Source organism: Nicotiana tabacum, chromosome 8, assembly GCF_000715075.1.
Source record: "Nicotiana tabacum cultivar K326 chromosome 8, ASM71507v2, whole genome shotgun sequence".
Taxonomy (NCBI): domain Eukaryota; kingdom Viridiplantae; phylum Streptophyta; class Magnoliopsida; order Solanales; family Solanaceae; genus Nicotiana; species Nicotiana tabacum.
In genome coordinates this window covers 179,985,772-180,006,335 of record NC_134087.1, presented here as the reverse complement: position 1 = coordinate 180,006,335, position 20,564 = coordinate 179,985,772, and the positions used below count along the sequence as shown (strand labels likewise).

At 35.2% G+C, this 20,564-nt stretch overlaps 1 protein-coding gene across 1 annotated transcript; it reads right to left on the bottom strand.

Moving 5' to 3' along the window:
* Positions 1-17,933: 17,933 nt before the first annotated feature.
* Positions 17,934-20,060, bottom strand: LOC107808532 (cationic amino acid transporter 8, vacuolar-like). Its single transcript, XM_016633067.2, has one exon. It carries the CDS (start codon positions 19,908-19,910, stop codon positions 18,051-18,053), a length of 1,860 nt encoding a protein of 619 aa, XP_016488553.1. The 5' UTR covers positions 19,911-20,060; the 3' UTR covers positions 17,934-18,050.
* Between the last annotated feature and the right edge of the window lie 504 nt (positions 20,061-20,564).

The following is a 20,564-nucleotide window of genomic DNA, read 5'->3' as shown; positions in this document are numbered from 1 at the left end:
ACCTCCTCATGCCCAGGACAAGCTCCAACACCATCGTCGCTGCCTCGTCGAGCTCGAGCATGAGCTTGCATGGTCGTTGGTCGCCATGTCTTCATCTTCTTCGTCGAAGGCAACACCTCACTACCTTGAACCACCCCGAACCACCATGAACGACCATCCATGGCTGACCCTACTGCTTCTTCTTCCTCACGTACTGTCACTGCGTCATTTCCTCCTCCAGAAAAATAAAGACTTCCGCCATGGCTGCTGTCGCGACTGCTTCTTCCAACTCCGTCGCCGCGGTTGTCGCCGCTACTTCCTCGCCGTTCCAACTGCTCCAGCTCCTGCCTAGTCGAGCTGCTGCTGTTCGGCGTCGACCAGTTGCTGCTCCATTCCAGCTTGAGCTCACCATTGCAGCTGCTTCATACTGCCTTCGCGTCAAGCAAATGACGAGTTGCTATTGCCTCACTAACGTTGTGGCTGCTGCTTCATCTTGCCTTCGTCTTCGTCGTCATTTGTTCGAGCTTTGGTCGAGGCTCGTCAAAACAGTCCGTACATAGTCAAGTTCGTCGTTTGTTTAGTCGAGTTCGTCGTTGATTCATCTCCGGTTAGTTGTTTTTGAGTTTATTTTTGTCCATATTTCGTTTTTATATTTCTCGAAGTTAAAATCGTTAAATATTTGATTATTGTTTTGTTCGTTGTTCATCATTGAAATAATTTTCTAGTGTGTTCATGTGTTTTGATTGAATTAATTTTCAGATTTCAAATGGAAAGTTAATTAGTGATTTTCCATGTCTATTTCATGTTTGTTTTATTGTTTAGGTAAGAATTTGTTAGTTTGATGTTTGTTAGATTCAAATTGAAATTTAATTGATTATTTCTTCAATTTGTTTCATGTTGTTATATATTTTCCAGAAATTATTAATGTTGTTTGAGTCGTTTAATCCGTCATGTTTGTTGTTTTTAAAAAAAAAATAGATTCATTCATGTTCATACTTTGTTTGGTTGATCTTGAATCCGAAATTTGTATAGTTTGATTTCTTGTTTTATTGTTTATCATTTATGATTATTTCTTGAATTTGTCTCATAATCTTGTTTAAAGTTTAATATAGGAATTGTTGGTTGTAATGTTGTTAGAGTTAATTTTAAGTTCAATATTATTGAATTTAGAAATCTAAATATACTTGTTTGTTGTTGTTGAATCTGGAAATAGGTTTGTTGCTAAAAATATTGTTCAATCAAATTTTAGTTGTTCTTTGTTGTTCAATCATGTTCATGTGATTTGTTGTTGAAATTTTGAAGAAATCATGTTCATGAGATTTGTTGTTTGAATTTGTGTAGAAATTGGTCATATTGGCTATATTTTGGTTGAGTGTGATTAATTGGTTTGTTATAGCTGATGGGGTAGTTTGGTAATTTGCAGTACGTTCAGGGGTAGTTTAGTAATTGCAATAAGGTCGGAGGGGTAGTTTAAGAATTGTACATTTTGTAATTTTTTATATGAAGCATGAAGGACAAAATGTAATGGGGTGGGTTGTGATATAGTTGTTTAATATAAAGGGGGGACAAGACAAAATTTAGTGGGGAAGAATCTTGTATTTGTTTAGTGAAGCATGGGGGACAAAATATAATTGGGTGGTGATGATATATTTATTTAATGTAATGGAATGAGTGGGAAGATAATGGGTTTGGTAGGGGAAAGAGATTGATTTTAATTGATTAAAGGGTTGGGATTATATATAGGAAGTCTTGAACACAAAACAAAGACACACACAGAAAAGAATAACAGAGAGGAACGAATCTGAAAAAAAAGAACAGATAGACAGAACAGAAAAACACAAAGAGAGAAAAACAAAAAGAGCTGAATATTTAAGAAAGAGAAAAATTTCAAAAAATATTCAAACTTTCAAATAAAAAAAAAACTAAAAAATCTTCTGCTTTCTTTCATTGTTTGAAATCAGCATTAATTGTTGTTGTTTCATAAAAGTTGGAAGCATTTGTTTTGGGATTACTACTCCACCAGTCTGTTACTGGGTTGTTACTGTTGCTGGGCTGTTGTTGTTGTGTTGTACTGTTATTACTGCTGCTGATTCTCATCTTCATTTTCTTTTGCTTCCAATATCAGGTACACAACTGTAATTTTGGCCGTTTGTAAGCTGAAAGTGAAGAATGGAAGTTTAGATTTTTAATTTAGTTTTTTTTATTAATTGCATTTAGATTATTCATGTATTATTATTCTGTAAATCACTGTCATTTGGCATAACTAGGCATGTTATAGCGATATATTAAATAACGCCTTAACCGGATTATTAGGAAATATATTTAAGCCTGATTACTAATTAAAACTGTTTAATAATCAAAATAGAAGAAATAACGTAAAAATGGCGTTATTGAATCAGTTTGGCAAAAATTGACTAAGTTCCTTATTCATAAGTTTTTTTTTGTCAACGTTAAGTTAATCGGAATCATGTAGTTAATTTCAGTTAAAACATGAATTAGTTTGCGAATCAAGTATTATGACATGATGTGAATTAAAACAAGGTTAGTTAAGGTTAAATTGTTTAATTTTTAGAAATATGGTTTAGTAATCAAGTTTTTTTTTTCAATTTTCAGTATTTGTAAATAATTAATTTCAATAAGCTTAAGTCATACTAACAATATGAATTTTAATCCAACTATGGGATAATTAGTTTTTATTTTTATTTTTTGACAATTCCATGTTGTTTGTAATTATAATTTTAGTAATATTACTTTCCATTAATATTTGTTTTAAATTAGTAATTAATATGTTATTTTTAAGTATGTAGAGATTGACTTCATAATTATAGACAAACTTAGTAATAATAAAGATGTAGTCATTAAAGGGTATTCATAAAATAAGGGAGGATCTCGCTAAAAAATAAATAAATATAAATAATAAAAAATTGCAGTCCTCCAATCTTATTTTTTTTAATATAAGAAAATACCTAGATTCCGAGATGGGCGATTTAGTAAAATTCACAGTCCTACCTAATAGTATCATAACGCGTACTATTTTGGCGCATATTTAATAAGGTTATTTTCTTAAATACGGGTGTACATTTATGTAACCCAAATCACGATCTTGACGAAGTCAAAATGCGTCAACAAATCACGTGTGCACTGGTTGTGGCGTGGTTCGAGATGCGTTTTCACGACGTTGCAATTTTGTATAAAATAAATAATGATAAAAGCGGTTTTAAAAGTTAAATTTGCATATAAGTTCTTAATTGTTTAAAAATCAGATAAATGAGCCAAATATGACAATTGAGCGACCATGCTAAAACCACGGAATTCGGGAATGCCTAATACCTTCTCCCGGGTTAACAGAATTCCTTATCCGGATTTCTGGTTCGCGGACTGTAATACAGAGTCATTCTTTTCCTCGATTCGGGATTAAAATTGGTGACTTGGGACACCCTAAATCTCCCAAGTGGCGACTCTGAAATAAACAAACAAATCCCATTTCGATTGTCCTTTAATTGGAAAAAACTCCTTCACCCCTCGCGGGGGAGGAAAAAGGAGGTGTGACAGCTCTGGCGACTCTGCTGGGGATTGGAGTCCAGAACCACTGATTCAGGGTTTAAGAATTCGAGCTTAAAATAACTGTTATAGTTGGCTTTATTTATTATCTGATGTTTACATGATATATGCCTAATATGCTAAATGATGTTTTTACCGCTTTAATATTATCTGAATTGTGTATATACAACTGCTACGAAACCCTTCTTCTTTCTGAGTCTTCTGAATTTATGGTGTACACGTGCGCGTGGCCCACCTTTATGTTAGAAGTCATACCAAATAAGACGAAGTTGGTACAAGTAACTAGGCCGGGCAGACTTTCGTGCTCCCGGTACGTTGCCCCCACTTCGGCTCAAGCTGTCCACTTGGGTTAGCCAGGGCTAGAACAATATGCCTCAAGTTTTTTCACTTAGAATAACTCAGCTTCATGCCGGATCCCTAGTAGGAACGTTTGTTTGCATCACGTGCATTTGACTTTGGAGGCTCAACATAGGGGTTGGGTCTGTCTAGGACAGGTGTACCAAAAAATGAAAATGACCATCCTGATGCATCTTACTTGCTGCTACTTGCGCATTTATTTGATCCGGATTTGTGTGTTGACTAACTTTTGAATATCAGGAATAATATTTTGAAATTGAGAAAAAAGAAATAGCAGTTAGGGAATTGATTGTTTATTTTTGAAAGAAAAACCAATGCCCAAATACTGTCAAAACTCTGTCGAAATTTCGAGAAAAAAAAAATTGTTTTATTAGTTTGTTTTATTAAAAGCAAAGGAAAAATAGAAAAAAAAAGAGTTGTTGTTCTGTCTTGTTTTTCAAAAAAACAAATTAGAAAAAAAATAGTTTGTCTTGCCATAAAAATGAAAATGAAAAAGAGTCTTGTTTTTAAATGGGTTTTTATCTATTTATTTGTTTAGATGCCAAAATAAAAATAAAAATAATAAAATAAAAAGAGTCGGGCGTTGAAAGTGGTTTTATTATTTGTTGCAAATATATATATATATATATATATATATATATATATATAAATCCAAAAAGTTTTTCTTTATTTCCAAAAAATGTATATATATCTTTATTTGTTGCTAAAATATTTGTCCTACCAAAAAGTCTAGAAAAGTTTTTTTAGACTCCCAATTTTCAAAACAAAAATCCAAAAATATTTTCCATTATTGACTTCTTTAGAAAGTCTTTTTAATTATTAAAAAAAATATATATAATAAAATAAAACAAATCCGAAAATATTTTCCTTCTTCTTTAAAAATTGAAAAGAAAATTCAAAATTCAAAAAAAAAAAATTAGAAAGCATTTCTTTTATTAGAGGTAAAATTCCAAAAAATATTTTCTTTCTTCTTTAGAATAAGAGAAAACAAATAAAAATTCAAACAAAAAAAATATCTTCCTTTTACTTTTGAAATTCTCAAAGTTCAAATCAAAAGAAAAGGAATTCGTTCAAATCAAAAGAAAAGGAATTCTTAGAAGTCTTTCTTTCAAAAAGAAAATCAATCAAAAATCCAAAAAAATAAATAAATACTTCCTTTCTTCTTTTAAAGTAGTTCTTTTACAAATTCAAAAAATAATAATAATAATTTAAAATTAGTTTATTTACTTTATTCATGACCTGCCCGAACTACGCGGGTTTGATTCTCACCGGATGTGAGATACGTAGGCAACCCTCATCGGGTCCAACCCCCCCTTTTTTTTTTGCTAAAATAGCCAAAAACCAATAAATAAATAAAAAACATGTGAAAATTTTAATTTTGTCATAAATAAGTCGGGTAGTGTCCAACCCCCCTTTTGCTAAAAAATAGCAACAAAAAAAATATGTCAAATTTTAATTTTGTCATAAAGAAGTCGGGTGACGCTGTTTTATCAAGACATAGCCGAATGTTCCCGAAAGGGACGCCGGAAGGCTGACTTTGCATAAACAGCCACCTTTGGGTCATTTTTTAAGATTTGGTCCAGTTGACCCACACAGCCTTAAAAATCTTCGTCCCCGAGGCGCTGAAGGGCCGTGTTTGCAATACCAGGTTTTTATTTTTTTTTAAAAAAAACAAAGAGTCAACGGTCAGGTGAATACCATTTGGATTTTTGGTCAAAATAAGTCGAGCCAGCTTCGGCCGCGTCTTAAACCGTTCTTGCCAAAATAGCCTTAGAATATCTTTCAGTTGTCGAAAGGCTATTTTCGTAAAAGAACGGACAAGTTTGTAAAGTGTCAAAATAATCCTCCCCGGCCTCAAAATTCATGTGAGATTTGGAAGGGACCACATTTGCAAAAATAGCCGTTTGGTTGCATTTGTCAAACGGGGAAAGGAAGCTGGCCTTTTTGTTTCGAGGTTATAAATCTTAATTAGAATATCTGGGTTGTTTGATTTTCGAGTTTGTAGGTCATCTTCAAACCTTTGAAACCCAGTTTATTTTAATATGAAAATTGAAAAAAAGTGATTATTAATGTTTATTGTTTATTGGTCTGAACTACGCAAGGTCTGATTCATGCGGGGTCATGATACGTAGGCAATCTCCATAAGATTCGACCACAACAAAAAATGAAAAAAAAAATCGAAAAAAAAGAAAATGAAAAAAAAAATCAAAAAAAAAGGAAAATGAAAAAAAAAGAAAGAAAATAAAAAAAATGTTATTAATAATGGGGACCGACGGAGTCCATTCTAACCTGTTTCGCTTTGAATCACAAAGAAAGTTAAGGTGGTTGGTTTGTGGTAAGCCGGAAATACAAGACCCAGAAGCACACTTTGCGGGGATCAGGCCTGATAACAGAAGCACTCGAATCTTATTGGGACTTGTTGACTAAAGTTGATGATATTGAAGTTGGCAATGGTCTGGGCAATACTGATGCGAAGCTCAGTGGTTGAGATGCCAGTTTTGATAAAATGGGAGGACGCTCCGTTCCTTAGTCAACAAGAGAGAAGCTTGTGGTGGCTTATTTTGTTGTCATTTCTGGTGTTCGGATTATTAGGGTTGTAATTCAGATATTGTCTTGTGTCAAACTGTCTTATCTTTCCGTTTTGTCATTACGGTTTGTTTAAGTTTGTCCAGGTTGTTTTAGGATTTTATTTTTGGTTTGTTTTTGTTTGTTTGGTTATTCAAACCATTTAACCGGTAGTCTAATGGAAAATCCGGTCTTTGATTATTTCCAGTCATTTTGTTTAGTCCTTTTATCATTTTGTTCAGCGCCGATTCTAGTGACATGACATGCGCACACAGTTTGGGCCTAATCTTAAAAGTTAATCATAAAACCCCGGAAAGGCAATCAGAACATTTAAAGGAAATAAGAACGGTTTGAGATCATTTGGAGCCCGAGTCATGTGGAACTGGGGCAAGTAAAACATAAAGAAAACCGTTAAATGCAAGATTCGCCAAATTGGCATAAAGGTCGTTCATAAGAGTGAGAGTGTCGCCCAACAGTGCTTTAGAAATGACAAATGAAAAAGCAAATGTTTAACATAATTGTCAAGTCCAGCACCATCGGAAGAGACTATAAATATATGTTCAATTGTGTTGTCTGCACTTGGCATGTTTTGAAGACTGGAATGACGAAGGCATTTTATTCTGCTACCTAAACACTTTATCCTTCGTTACCCCTTTTTGAGCCTTATTTATTTTCTTTCATACCCCTCGTTCGGAATCGATAGCAACGACTAGGAAATACGAGCCTGGAAGGTAAAGAAAAAAAATCAACAAAAAACGAAAAAAAAAAGAGAAAAATGATAACAAAAAACAAAAGAAAGTCAGAAGAAAAAGAGGAATTGGGAACTACGTTTGACGTGATTCCTCAAAGAGGATACGTATGCGCTTCACGGCTCGGTCATAGGGTGCATAGTATGCATGGTGTAATAAAAAGTAAAAAAATAATAATAATGAATAAATAATCCCCAAGCAAGAAATTGGGGCAATGGTTGCGCTTGTGGTAAGCAAAATTGGTTCCGAAGGTTGTAATTTTGAACCTCAAATTTATTTTGTTTTTGAGCTTTTAATACCCTTTCTTTCTAGCCTGTCCAAAAACCCACATTACGGTCCAAAGAAAGACCTTCTGACCAGTCTGCAAAAGATGCCAAGTCAGACAAATGAGAGTCTTACCGGCGAACATAACATTCTTGTTCCACAGCAGAAAAGACTCTAATCTCCAGCAGAGAGAGTCATACCGGCAACATTCCAAATCCCCAGCTGGAAAGTGATACAAATGAGAGAGTCTTATCGGTGAAAATCTTCACGGACACCATAAGGCGATGAAAGCTGAGAGAAAAACCAAAATGAGAGAGGCTTGATAGTGAAAACCCTTCGGGCACTACAAGTCGAATAAGATTGGGAATCAGATGGGAGATAGTCAAGGGAAGATCTTGAAAGATGATTGACGACGGAGGATAGGCCACATATGCATGTCATGACCATTAGAGTCGGTGTCTGCGTTTGATAGGTTTTTTATTTATAGTTTCTTTTGTTAAAGAGTCATCTTTTTCCTTTGTCTTTTATTCTGTTCCTTTTTATCTTTCTCCTTTCATATAAAATTCCTCAGTAGAGTCTGTTTGGTCAGAACCAGTGGGAAATGACTTCAAAATAGGCCATCAGCTTTCCAATTATGCAGGATGAGATCTGACTAGTACATCCAAGTGGTATAGTCAGGAAGGAACAAGCGCGAGGCCAGTGTCAAGAAAGATATCCCCAACAAAAGGATTGACGAGTGTCAAGAGGGATATCCTTGCCGAAATCAAAGGTTATTAAACCTCAAGACCAGAGCCCGTGGACAAAACAAGGAGAGCAATAAGCATGATTTGGGAAATTCATGCGAGACTAAAAGGTCGGGAAAATGCAAGTTTCCGAGCCATGCCACGAAAGAAGAGGGATATCCCCAGCAGAAAAGGATTATCCCAAGCAAATAATATCATCCCCAGCAAGTTTTGGAACGCAGAGCAGGGAAGGAGAAAGGGAAAAGCCATCCCAGTAGGCGTATCACAACCAACCACCGCATTTTAAACTAACAAATTTTATTTGATTTGAAACAGGTAAAAGAAATGGCATTTATAACGGAAATGCATGCCACAAGAAAGATTGTCAAACTGGGGCAGAAAATTTTCTTTTCAAGAAAATTTTCTGGAAATCTGGTACCCATTTGGGGAAGAATAAAGATAACACCAGTCTCAAGGGAAGTGGTCTTTGAACCAGTGTTGCCCCCGACATAATAAGTTTCCAATGAAGGAAGTTGATCCCCAGCAAACAGAACAAAGAGATGACATTTGTGCTCAGAAAAGCAAAGAGCCATTATCATCCCCAGCAGCTTCCAGGAGAATGAAGCATCGATTTGAAGGGATAAAATTCCCCAGCAACGTTATTCTCAACAACGTTATCCCAAGAAGATAACACTTTTATCCCCAGCAGTGTTGAAAAGAAAAATAAAAAATAAAAAAAAATGAAAAAAAAAATTGAATTTGAAGGAGGGGAAGAAAGGAGACTCCCACAGTGGTATTATCCCCAGCAAGCAAGAACAAAGCAGCGCGAAGGAAGGAGAAAAGAAAAGAAGAAATTACGAAGGTAAGTTTCTCAAATCATTGATCTTTATATTTTCCTCCTAGGATAAAAGTCCTAATCTGATGAATTTCTTTCCCGATACAATCTTGGTCCGATGAAATTTTTCTCCCAAGATAAGATATCAAATCTTAGTCCGATGAATCTTTCTCCTAAGATAGAAATCTTGGTCCGATGAAATTTTTTCTCCCAAGATAAGATATCAAATCTTGGTCCGATGAAATTTTTCTCCCAAGATAAGATATCAAATCTTAGTCCGATGAATCTTTCTCCTAAGATAGAAATCTTAGTCCGATGAAATTTTCTCCTAAGATATCAAATCTTAGTCCGATGAATCTTTCTCCTAAGATCACAACAAAATGGACCTAGTTTGACGATTTATCTCCTAGAGTCACAGTCTTGGTCAGATGGAAATTTTTTCTCCCAATATAAGATATCAAATCTTAGTCCGATGAAATTTTTCTCCCAAGATAAGATATCAAATCTTAGTCCGATGAATCTTTCTCCTAAGATAGAAATCTTAGTCCGATGAAATTTTCTCCTAAGATATCAAATCTTAGTCCGATGAATCTTTCTCCTAAGATCACAACAAAATGGACCTAGTTTGACGATTTATCTCCTAGAGTCAAAGTCTTGGTCCGATGAAATCTTTCTCCCAAGATAATATAATAAAATCTTAGTCGGATGAATCTTCTCCTAGGATCAAAATCTAGTCTGATGAATTTTCTCCTAGGATAATTTGAAAAAAAAAGAAAAAGTTTGAATTTGAAAAAAAAAAATTTGCCAACCTAAAGAAAGGAATGACATTTTATTTTTAAAGTTGTTGTTGAAATCAGGAGCCCCCCTGAAGAATAGAATGGCGATTTATTGGTTGAAATCAGGAGCCCGCCTGAAGAAAGGAAATGCGTTTTTAAAAAAGGGTTGTTGAAATCTCGCCATCCAAAGAAAGGAATGACATTTTTTGAAAAGTTGTTGAAGTCAGGAGCCCCCCTGAAGAATAGAATGGCGATTTATTGGTTGAAGTCAGGAGCCCGCCTGAAGAGAGGAATGACGATTATTTTCAAAGTTGTTGTTGAAATGAGGAGCCCGCCTGAAGAGAGGAAAGGCATTTTATTTTAGAAGTTGTTGTTGAAGTTAGGAGCCCGCCTGAAGAGAGGAATGACGATTATTTTCAAAGTTGTTGTTGAAATCAGGAGCCCGCCTGAAGAGAGGAAAGACATTTTATTTTAAAAGTTGTTGTTGAAATCAGGAGTCCGCCTGAAGAGAGGAATGACGTTTATTTTTAAAAGTTGTTGTTGAAGTTGGGAGCCCGCCCATAGAACAGAGGCATACATTTCAGTCTTTACATTTCAAGCATTGAAGTTGGGAGCCCGCCCAGATAACAGAGGCATACATTTCAGTCTTTACATTTCAAGCGTTGAAGTTGGGAGCCCGCCCAGATAACAGAGGCATACATTTCAGTCTTTAATTTTCAAGTATTGAAGTTGGGAGCCCGCCCATACAACAGAGGCATACATTTCAAGATCAAGTCAGAGGACAATAAAACAGAGGGTTACAATAGGAATCCCCAGCAGGAAACAATAAAATTCCCCGGCACCGGGAAACAGAAGGTTGCAACAAGAGGTCCCAGCACAAACTCAAGTGCATGTGTCAAAAAGAAGAAAAGCACCGGAAAAAAATGCAAGCAGACAAGAAAGCAAGGCAACAAGAACAAATTGCAGTCTAGCCTAGCTTCTTGTTTTCTTTTAAGCACGGTGTAACAAGGAGATCGGTAAGTAGTGGTAATAGCATGCAACAACAGTAACATTGCAGTCCCACGGTAGTCCCAGCTACCAAAACTTCCCGAACTACATTGACCTGATTCCTGTTTAGCCCAGGATATGTAGGAAACCTTTGAAGCAAAGGTTCGGTCAAATCTTTTTCAAAAAATGCTTCATACGGAGTACTCGGATGGGAAAAAATCGCTCGCTTTATCTTTGCACGAAAACCCTTCGTGTCTTCGGGCAAAGAGGGGCAGCTGTAAGCACGTGATTTTTGCCCTATATGAGAATTACTCCCAAAAAATTAAAAAATAAAATAATTTTTCTTGGTGTGCAATTTTTGTGATATTTTGTGTAACTATTTGTATGTTTGTCTGTGCATGTTTATTTGTTAAATTATTAAAAATACAAAAATATGTCGCATTTTGCATGTAGGATTTAATTCTACAATTGTTAGTAATTAAGTTTGTTTTACAAAATATAAAAATCACAAAAAATAGGCATCGTTTGCATTTTTAGCATTTAATGTCCAAATATACAATTTTATTCTTAATTATTACTTAATTATGCGTTAATTGTTATTGGGAGTTAATTTGCGCTTTTATAACTTAATTTAGTTCTTAATAATAGTTTAAGTATTTTTATAATTTAGTTTTAGAAAAAATAAAAGAAGAAAAGAGAGCAAAAAATAAAGAAAGTCGGAATTGGGCCTCTTCTTCAAATTCAAGCCACAGGCCCAAAAAATGGCCCCACCTTCCCTATGACCCAGTCCATTTCGAACTGGGTCGACCCAGTCCATAACCCAACTCCCCCTCTTCATTTTCATTTTTCATTTTTACAAAACAAAAAAAAATGAAGAAAAACCCTAAAAACTAAGAAAGGATCCGCCACCCCCCATTTTTTTGTTTCTTCTTCCCCAAAGCTCCAAACCCCACCTCCCATGGCAGCTTTTCCACCTCCTCATGCCCAGGACAAGCTCCAACACCATCATCGTTGCCTCGTCGAGCTCGAGCATGAGCTTGCATGGTCGTTGGTCGCCATGTCTTCATCTTCTTCGTCGAAGGCAACACCTCACCACCTTGAACCACCCCGAACCACCATGAACGACCATCCATGGCTGACCCTACTGCTTCTTCTTCCTCACGTACTGTCACTGCGTCATTTCCTCCTCCAGAAAAATAAAGACTTCCGCCATGGCTGCTGTCGCGACTGCTTCTTCCAACTCCGTCGCCGCTACTTCCTCGCCGTTCCAACTGCTCCAGCTCCTGCCTCGTCGAGCTGCTGCTGTTCGACGTCGACCAGTTGCTGCTCCATTCCAGCTTGAGCTCACCATTGCAGCTGCTTCATACTGCCTTCGCGTCGAGCAAATGACGAGTTGCTACTGCCTCACTAACGTTGTGGCTGATGCTTCATCTTGCCTTCGTCTTCGTCGTCATTTGTTCGAGCTTTGGTCGAGGCTCGTCAAAACAGTCCGTACATAGTCAAGTTCGTCGTTTGTTTAGTCGCGTTCGTCGTTGATTCATCTCCGGTTAGTTGTTTTTGAGTTTATTTTTGTCCATATTTCGTTTTTATATTTCTCGAAGTTAAAATCGTTAAATATTTGATTCTTGTTTTGTTCGTTGTTCATCGTTGAAATAATTTTCTAGTGTGTTCATGTGTTTTGATTGAATTAATTTTCAGATTTCAAATGGAAAGTTAATTAGTGATTTTCCATGTTTATTTCATGTTTGTTTTATTGTTTAGGTAAGAATTTGTTAGTTTGATGTTTGTTAGATTCAAATTGAAATTTAATTGATTATTTCTTCAATTTGTTTCATGTTGTTATATATTTTCCAGAAATTATTAATATTGTTTGAGTCGTTTAATCCGTCATGTTTGTTGTTTTTTAAAAAAAATATATTCATTCATGTTCATACTTTGTTTGGTTGATCTTGAATCCGAAATTTGTATAGTTTGATTTCTTGTTTTATTGTTTATCATTTATGATTATTTCTTGAATTTGTCTCATAATCTTGTTTAAAGTTTAATATAGGAATTGTTGGTTGTAATGTTGTTAGAGTTGATTTTAAGTTCAATATTATTGAATTTAGAAATCTAAATATACTTGTTTGTTGTTGTTGAATCTGGAAATAGGTTTGTTGCTAAAAATATTGTTCAATCAAATTTTAGTTGTTCTTTGTTGTTCAATCATGTTCATATGATTTGTTGTTGAAATGTTGAAGAAATCATGTTCATGAGATTTGTTGTTTGAATTTATGTAGAAATTGGTCATATTGGCTATATTTTGGTTGAGTGTGATTAATTGGTTTGTTATAGCTGATGGGGTAGTTTGGTAATTTGCAGTACGTTCAGGGGTAGTTTAGTAATTGCAATAAGGTCGGAGGGGTAGTTTAGGAATTGTACATTTTGTAATTTTTTATATGAAGCATGAAGGACAAAATGTAATGGGGTGGGTTGTGATATAGTTGTTTAATATAAAGGGGGGACAAGACAAAATTTAGTGGGGAGGAATCTTGTATTTGTTTAGTGAAGCATGGGGGACAAAATATAATTGGGTGGTGATGATATATTTATTTAATGTAATGGAATGAGTGAGAAGATAATGGGTTTGGTAGGGGAAAGAGATTGATTTTAATTGATTAAAGGGTTGGGATTATATATAGGAAGTCTTGAACACAAAACAAAGACACACACAGAAAAGAATAACAGAGAGGAACGAATCTGAAAAAAAAGAACAGATAGACAGAACAGAAAAACACAAAGAGAGAAAAACAAAAAGAGCTGAATATTTATGAAAGAGAAAAATTCCGAAAAATATTCAAACTTTCAAATAAAAAAAAAACTAAAAACTCTTCTGCTTTCTTTCATTGTTTGAAATCAGCATTAATTGTTGTTGTTTCATAAAAGTTGGAAGCATTTGTTTTGGGATTACTACTCCACCAGTCTGTTACTGGGTTGTTACTGTTGTTGGGCTGTTGTTGCTGTGTTGTACTGTTATTACTGCTGCTGATTCTCATCTTCATTTTCTTTTGCTTCCAATATCAGGTACACAACTGTAATTTTGGCCTTTTGTAAGCTGAAAGTGAAGAATGGAAGTTTAGATTTTTAATTTAGTTTTTTTTATTAATTGCATTTAGATTATTCATATATTATTATTCTGTAAATCACTGTCATTTGGCATAACTATGCATGTTATACCGATATATTAAATAACGCCTTAACCGGATTATTAGGAAATATATTTAAGCCTGATTACTAATTAAAACTGTTTAATAATCAAAATAGAAGAAATAACGTAAAAATGGCGTTATTGAATCAGTTTGGCAAAAATTGACTAAGTTCCTTATTCATAAGTTTTTTTTTGTCAACGTTAAGTTAATCGGAATCATGTAGTTAATTTCAGTTAAAACATGAATTAGTTTGCGAATCAAGTATTAGGACATGATGTGAATTAAAACAAGGTTAGTTAAGGTTAAATTGTTTAATTTTTAGAAATATGGTTTAGTAATCAAGTTTTTTTTTCAATCTTCAGTATTTGTAAATAATTAATTTCAATAAGCTTAAGTCATACTAACAATATGAATTTTAATCCAACTATGGGATAATTAGTTTTTATTTTTTATTTTTTGACAATTCCATGTTGTTTGTAATTATAATTTTAGTAATATTACTTTCCATTAATATTTGTTTTAAATTAGTAATTAATATGTTATTTTTATGTATGTAGAGATTGACTTCATAATTATAGACAAACTTAGTAATAATAAAGATGTAGTCATTAAAGGGTATTCATAAAATAAGGGAGGATCTCGCTAAAAAATAAATAAATATAAATAATAAAAAATTGCAGTCCTCCAATCTTATTTTTTTTAATATAAGAAAATACCTAGATTCCGAGATGGGCGATTTAGTAAAATTCACAGTCCTACCTAATAGTATCATAACGCGTAGTATTTTGGCGCATATTTAATAAGGTTATTTTCTTAAATACGGGTGTACATTTATGTAACCCAAATCACGATCTTGACGAAGTCAAAATGCGTCAACAAATCACGTGTGCACTGGTTGTGGCGTGGTTCGAGATGCGTTTTCACGACGTTGCAATTTTGTATAAAATAAATAATGATAAAAGCGGTTTTAAAAGTTAAATTTGCATATAAGTTCTTAATTGTTTAAAAATCAGATAAATGAGCCAAATATGACAATTGAGCGACCGTGCTAAAACCACGGAATTCGGGAATGCCTAATACCTTCTCCCGGGTTAACAGAATTCCTTATCCGGATTTCTGGTTCGCGGACTGTAATACAGAGTCATTCTTTTCCTCGATTCGGGATTAAAATTGGTGACTTGGGACACCCTAAATCTCCCAAGTGGCGACTCTGAAATAAACAAACAAATCCCATTTCGATTGTCCTTTAATTGGAAAAAACTCCTTCACCCCTCGCGGGGGCGGAAAAAGGAGGTGTGACAGTAGTTACCAAATAAGTTATAGATACAATTTCGCCAAATCTTATGTGGTCCCACATTGAATTTGCAGCAGCACCTGGATCATTACAGACACTGTCTGAACACATCTATAAACCATGTGATTGGATGAGAAAGGGGATTAATGCACTAAGGATCCACGGCAACATAACTGGAATGGTATCTGGATACTAAAGTTCCACATTCACAGCTCCACAAACAAATTCATTGAGCAAGTGATATCATCCGATTCAGTTCCAAGGAAAACCACAATCCCCACGACAGACTCACTTTCTTAAATCTAACTACTCTGTAGCCCACCTTTTCGGGAATAAGGCCACAGGCATTGTTATGAAATCACTCAAGTTTTAAGATATTAAATATGCTTCCCCTTGAAGAAGCATCTCTTCTCTAATATTGAATGAAATTACCTAACCTTATTTGGAAAAAGAAGAACAGCTCTTTTCTAATACTACTTGGTGAAACAATATTTGGTGGTTTGATTTGAAGCCAATAAGGCTGTATTTGCTGGGATCAAACAAAATCAGATTGTGGTGAGATTGGGAATACGCAGGGGAAAAGTGTAGAAGCGCAAGGAGACGGAAGGAAGAAGATGGACAAATTATGGCATAAACTTCTTGGTCGTTGACTGATCTGGGTTCTTAGAAATTGAGGATATAGTTATTGTGTGATCGCACAAATTATGGATTTATCCAGTAAAATGGGACGACAAAGAACAAGGTAATTAATAGTGAATTTTTTGTCACTATTAAGTCACCTAGCAATCCTCACCTTTCATGGTCACTACCTAAATGCACAATTGAAATAGATACAACTCCTGATTCAAGTCCACGCGTTAACTCTGAGTTTTGCAATATCTGGATCAAGAATGAGAATGGAGTTTTAATTACTCGTTTGTGCGATCAGAAATCATTCTAGCCCCTCGAAGAGTTTCTGTGCCACTCCAAAATTCAAATAGATTAGTTTCAGAGCTTGTTTTCACGGTTTTTTGTTCAATGACAAAAGAAAGTCAAGTGGCATCCTTGTATTCACTGATATCATTCACATATACCGCAATGTGGATTTTAGTCATTCGAAGTAACTATTTTTTTTTTTTTTTTGAGAAGATAACATGTCATTCGAAGTAACTCTAGAAATACAAATAACAATCAAACTCTTTAAGAGCTCTACATGGTTTGTTTTAACACATATAACTACTAGAAAACCATTAAGGAAGATTTGGAACACAATCCCTGCATGTATGCTGGAATATATGGAAGGAAAGAAATGTGAGATGCTTTGAAGGGAAGAAAGTGTACAGCAACTTAGATATAACTGCTTATGGCTTATGGCTTTTGGCTTTTTGGTGTAATCTTCAGGATGTAAAGGATGAAAATAGCATGTTAGATTTCATAGACTCTTTGCAAGATTAGGACCTTATTTGTGTACAGATATCCTTCATTTTTGTTTTTGTACAGAAGGATTACTGTCTGCTGTACTGTCTTAGCACCAACTTGGTGCTAAGTTGTTGCATTTTCAATACATAATCTACTTACCTTCTCAAAAAAAAGGTACTAGGAAATGACATGATGCCTATTCCAAATCAACTAGCACATAAATGTGCAAGCTTAGCAACTTCAGGAAAACATGAGCACAGGAATGCCTCTTGATTGATACTTCTGTTCTAGTATCTGGAATTAATTAAGAATTCATCGAGTCATCAAATACAAGACACAGTAGCTACTATCCACATAACAGGATTTAATAGATTGAAATTAAAGAATACCTCCTTCATTTCCTTTCTAATGGACAAACTAGAAATCTACTAATCACATTTGCATTAAGATGCTAAAAAACGAGGTTGATCTCGTTCAGGGTAACTGAGAAGGGAACACAGATCAACCTATTATGACTTATTTTAATACCTAACTGTTTTACCTAATAGGCTAAAACTACCATTGATCCAAAAAAAGGACTTATTGCTGCTCAAAACCAAGTAATAATTCTTTCTAATTTGGGATATCCCAAAATGTTTAGCATTACTTCACTGATAATATACCCTTCCAACTATCACCTTATAAAAAAGACTTACAACTTTCAAGAATCCATAAAAGAGAGGAACATCCATTAGAAAACAAAATAGTAGGAGCAAGATATAACTAGCACTAAAGCTCTTGGCTGACATTTCTATTCTCTAACGTGTGGCTATATTTCCGAACCTAGGAAGCCATACAGTATGGTTTGCAAGTTATTTCTCGTATCAGCAAATCTCTGTTTCTTGTTCAACTTCATTAATTTTAGCAATTGGAGGGGTGACATGAGTCCTTTCCTTCTCTTTCTTATACTTCTTCCCTCAACTCAAGATTCAAAATCTCCTCCTGTCTTCTGCTTATAAATGTCATTAACTTTAGAGGGTATAATCCAAGACAGATAGTAAAATTCAGATTGTTGGATATAGTTAACCTTATTATGCCCTGAATTCGGACAGAGCAACACGATCCAAATACAAAGAGCTGCTGACTTATTCATAGAATCCTATCTAAGCATAGTTTCTTACCATCTAATCAGACGAAATCAAACTATTAACGTAAAGGTTGCTTAACGAAAATGACACAAAAAGTAACTATTCTGATTGACTATGAAGTTGGAAACTAAGGGAACAGAAACCACATCACATTGATATCATTCAAATCATTAGCTATACATTCAATTCCTAAAATCTAAAACCAAATAAGTGCAAAGTTCATAGAGCAATCTAAAGCATCATACCAACTATAACACTGGATTGGAACTTTCTTTTCCCTCTTCAATAACGGACTCTTGTTGATCCGGATGAGCCATATCATATGTTGCATGGACACCAACAAGTACGTAGTAAATGAGCATTACAGCACTGCATAGGATGAACCGATAAAATGCTGCTTTACCTAGAGAACCTATCAAAAATATATTCATCCCAATTGACAATGATGGCAGCCATGGCACGAGAGGTACACCCCAAACTTTAGGAAATCTTTGTTTTGGAAGCAGTGCCATTACTAAAGTGCCTAACAACCACAAAGCGCCAGTCACAGTATACCCGGCCCAATTTTTTTCATCCATACTCCAGAGAACTGTTGCTCCAATCGATGAACCAATTACAATGGACAAGCACAGAAGAAATTTAGCCAAATCATACTTCGGAGTAACATCCGTAACGTAGTACCGCCTAACGAGCAATGCAACAGCCATAAGCATGAAAATGGAAAGTGTACTAAATGAGAACACGCTTGACAAGACATCCAAGCTCGTGAACAAAGCAAGAATGCAGCTAGTTATAGTCGTCAAGAGAGTAGCATAAATTGGTGTGCCAGTTTTTGGGTGAACCAGAGCAAACCATGGAGGAATCATATGTGCTCTTGCAATCTGAGTTGTGTATCGAGATTGTCCCATCGACCCAACAAGCATACTCGTAGTCATTCCCTTAAGTGCACAAATCCCCACCAAATACTTTGCCCAATTCATACCTATGCCCTCAAATGCAACTGAATAGGGTGCATTAACATCTACTTCAGTGTACTTAACCATCATAGTCAAAGCCAATGCCATCAAACAATAAACAACAGTGATCACAGACATTGAACTAACCAACCCCAGTGGTATATCCCTTGACGGCCTCTTAGTCTCCTCAGCCATATTTGCAACCATATCAAAACCCGTATACGACCAGTACACAACTGCTGCAGCCCTAAATACCCCACCAGCTCCAAAAGGGAAAAAAGGCACTAAATTTGAACTCTTCCCATGAACAAACCCAACAATTACAATAAACAAGATTACACCAGCACTAACTATAGAACTGACCGAATTCAATATCGACGTCCTCTTTGTCCCGGTCATAGCAATCCCATTTGCAACAGCAAGAATCACAACAGCTAAAGGGTCCAACAAGTTAAACCCTTCAGCAAAAGAATCAATCTTGATTCTTAAAAAATCAGCATCACTATTAATAATACTAGCAAAATAAGATGTCCAAGATCTTCCTAATCCAGCAGCCCCCACAATAGCCTCTAATAAAATATTCCCAGCAGCTATATATGCAACAAAATCACCCAACTCAACTCTCAAGAATGAAAAAGAACCACCAGCTATTGGAATATCAACAGCAAATTCAGTGTAACAGAAAACAGAAAGCAAAGCAGAAAGACCAGAAATAGCATATGAAAGGACAATAGCAGGGCCAGCATGAAGTCTAGTTTCTTGACCAGTAATGTTAAAAATACCTGAACCAACTACTGAACCAAAACCAAGCCACAGTAGGTCCCACCAAGTGAGGCATTGTTTCATTTCATTTTCTGACTGTTTTTTTAACTCAACTAATTCTGTTGTCTCTGTTGAACGACAAAAAAGGCGGTTCTTGAGGCGAGTTGGGGTTTGAGAGAGGGCAGTTTTGTAAGTGGAGAAATTTTGGAAAGAGGGTTCTGGGAAAAAATCTTGTTTGCTGAAACGCCAATACCTTTTTTGGGGTTGTTGGGTTTTTGGTGAATAATCCATTGTTGTTGTTGTTGAGGTTGATTGGGTGAGAGTGGCTTTGTTGGGGGGATTTACAATTAGAGGAGTTGTGAGATCTTGAGGATATTCGGAAATTGGCATGTTTTATGAATCAGAATATCAGATTATAGTTGAAAAGGGAGAAAATAGGAAGAGGAAATTTTGTGAAATCCCAAGATTTCAGGGGTAATGCAATCATTTGCTGATTTCAGTTGTAGCGGATGTATTTTACTTACTATATATATATACTAGTGTTTGAGCTGAAGTATTCTGTATGCGTCGTACTAGCCTCCTTATAAGTTGAAAAGGGGGAAAATAGGAAGAGGAAATTTTGTGAAATCCCAAGATTTCAGGGGTAATCCAATCATTTGCAAGTGTAAAAATCAATTTATTTAGATGTATTTGGACGGACGGGTTGGCATAATAGGAACAACGATTTACACGAGAGCTCTTCTTTTCCCTCTTTTTAATTGCCAACTTGTACTGCCACGTTTTGCATGACTAGAAAATTATTATAGCAATGAAAAAAAGATTACCTCAGGTTTTGTTATGTCGTACTAACCTTGCTTTGTGATTTTATAATATTACACTTACTTTCTATATTTTGATTTTTTTTGTACCATTCATTTAATATATTTATTATTAACATAAAAAGTTAGTATTAGACTATTTTGTCCTTTTCTAATCTCAAATTAATTGAGGAAGGAGATTGTATGAGTCAAAATCAGATAAGAGAAATTCGGCACGTGGAGACAA

What these genes read in the sequence shown, in the direction of transcription:
- LOC107808532 (XM_016633067.2), bottom strand. Translation starts at nt 19,910, where the DNA reads ATGCCAATTTCCGAATATCCTCAAGATCTCACAACTCCTCTAATTGTA.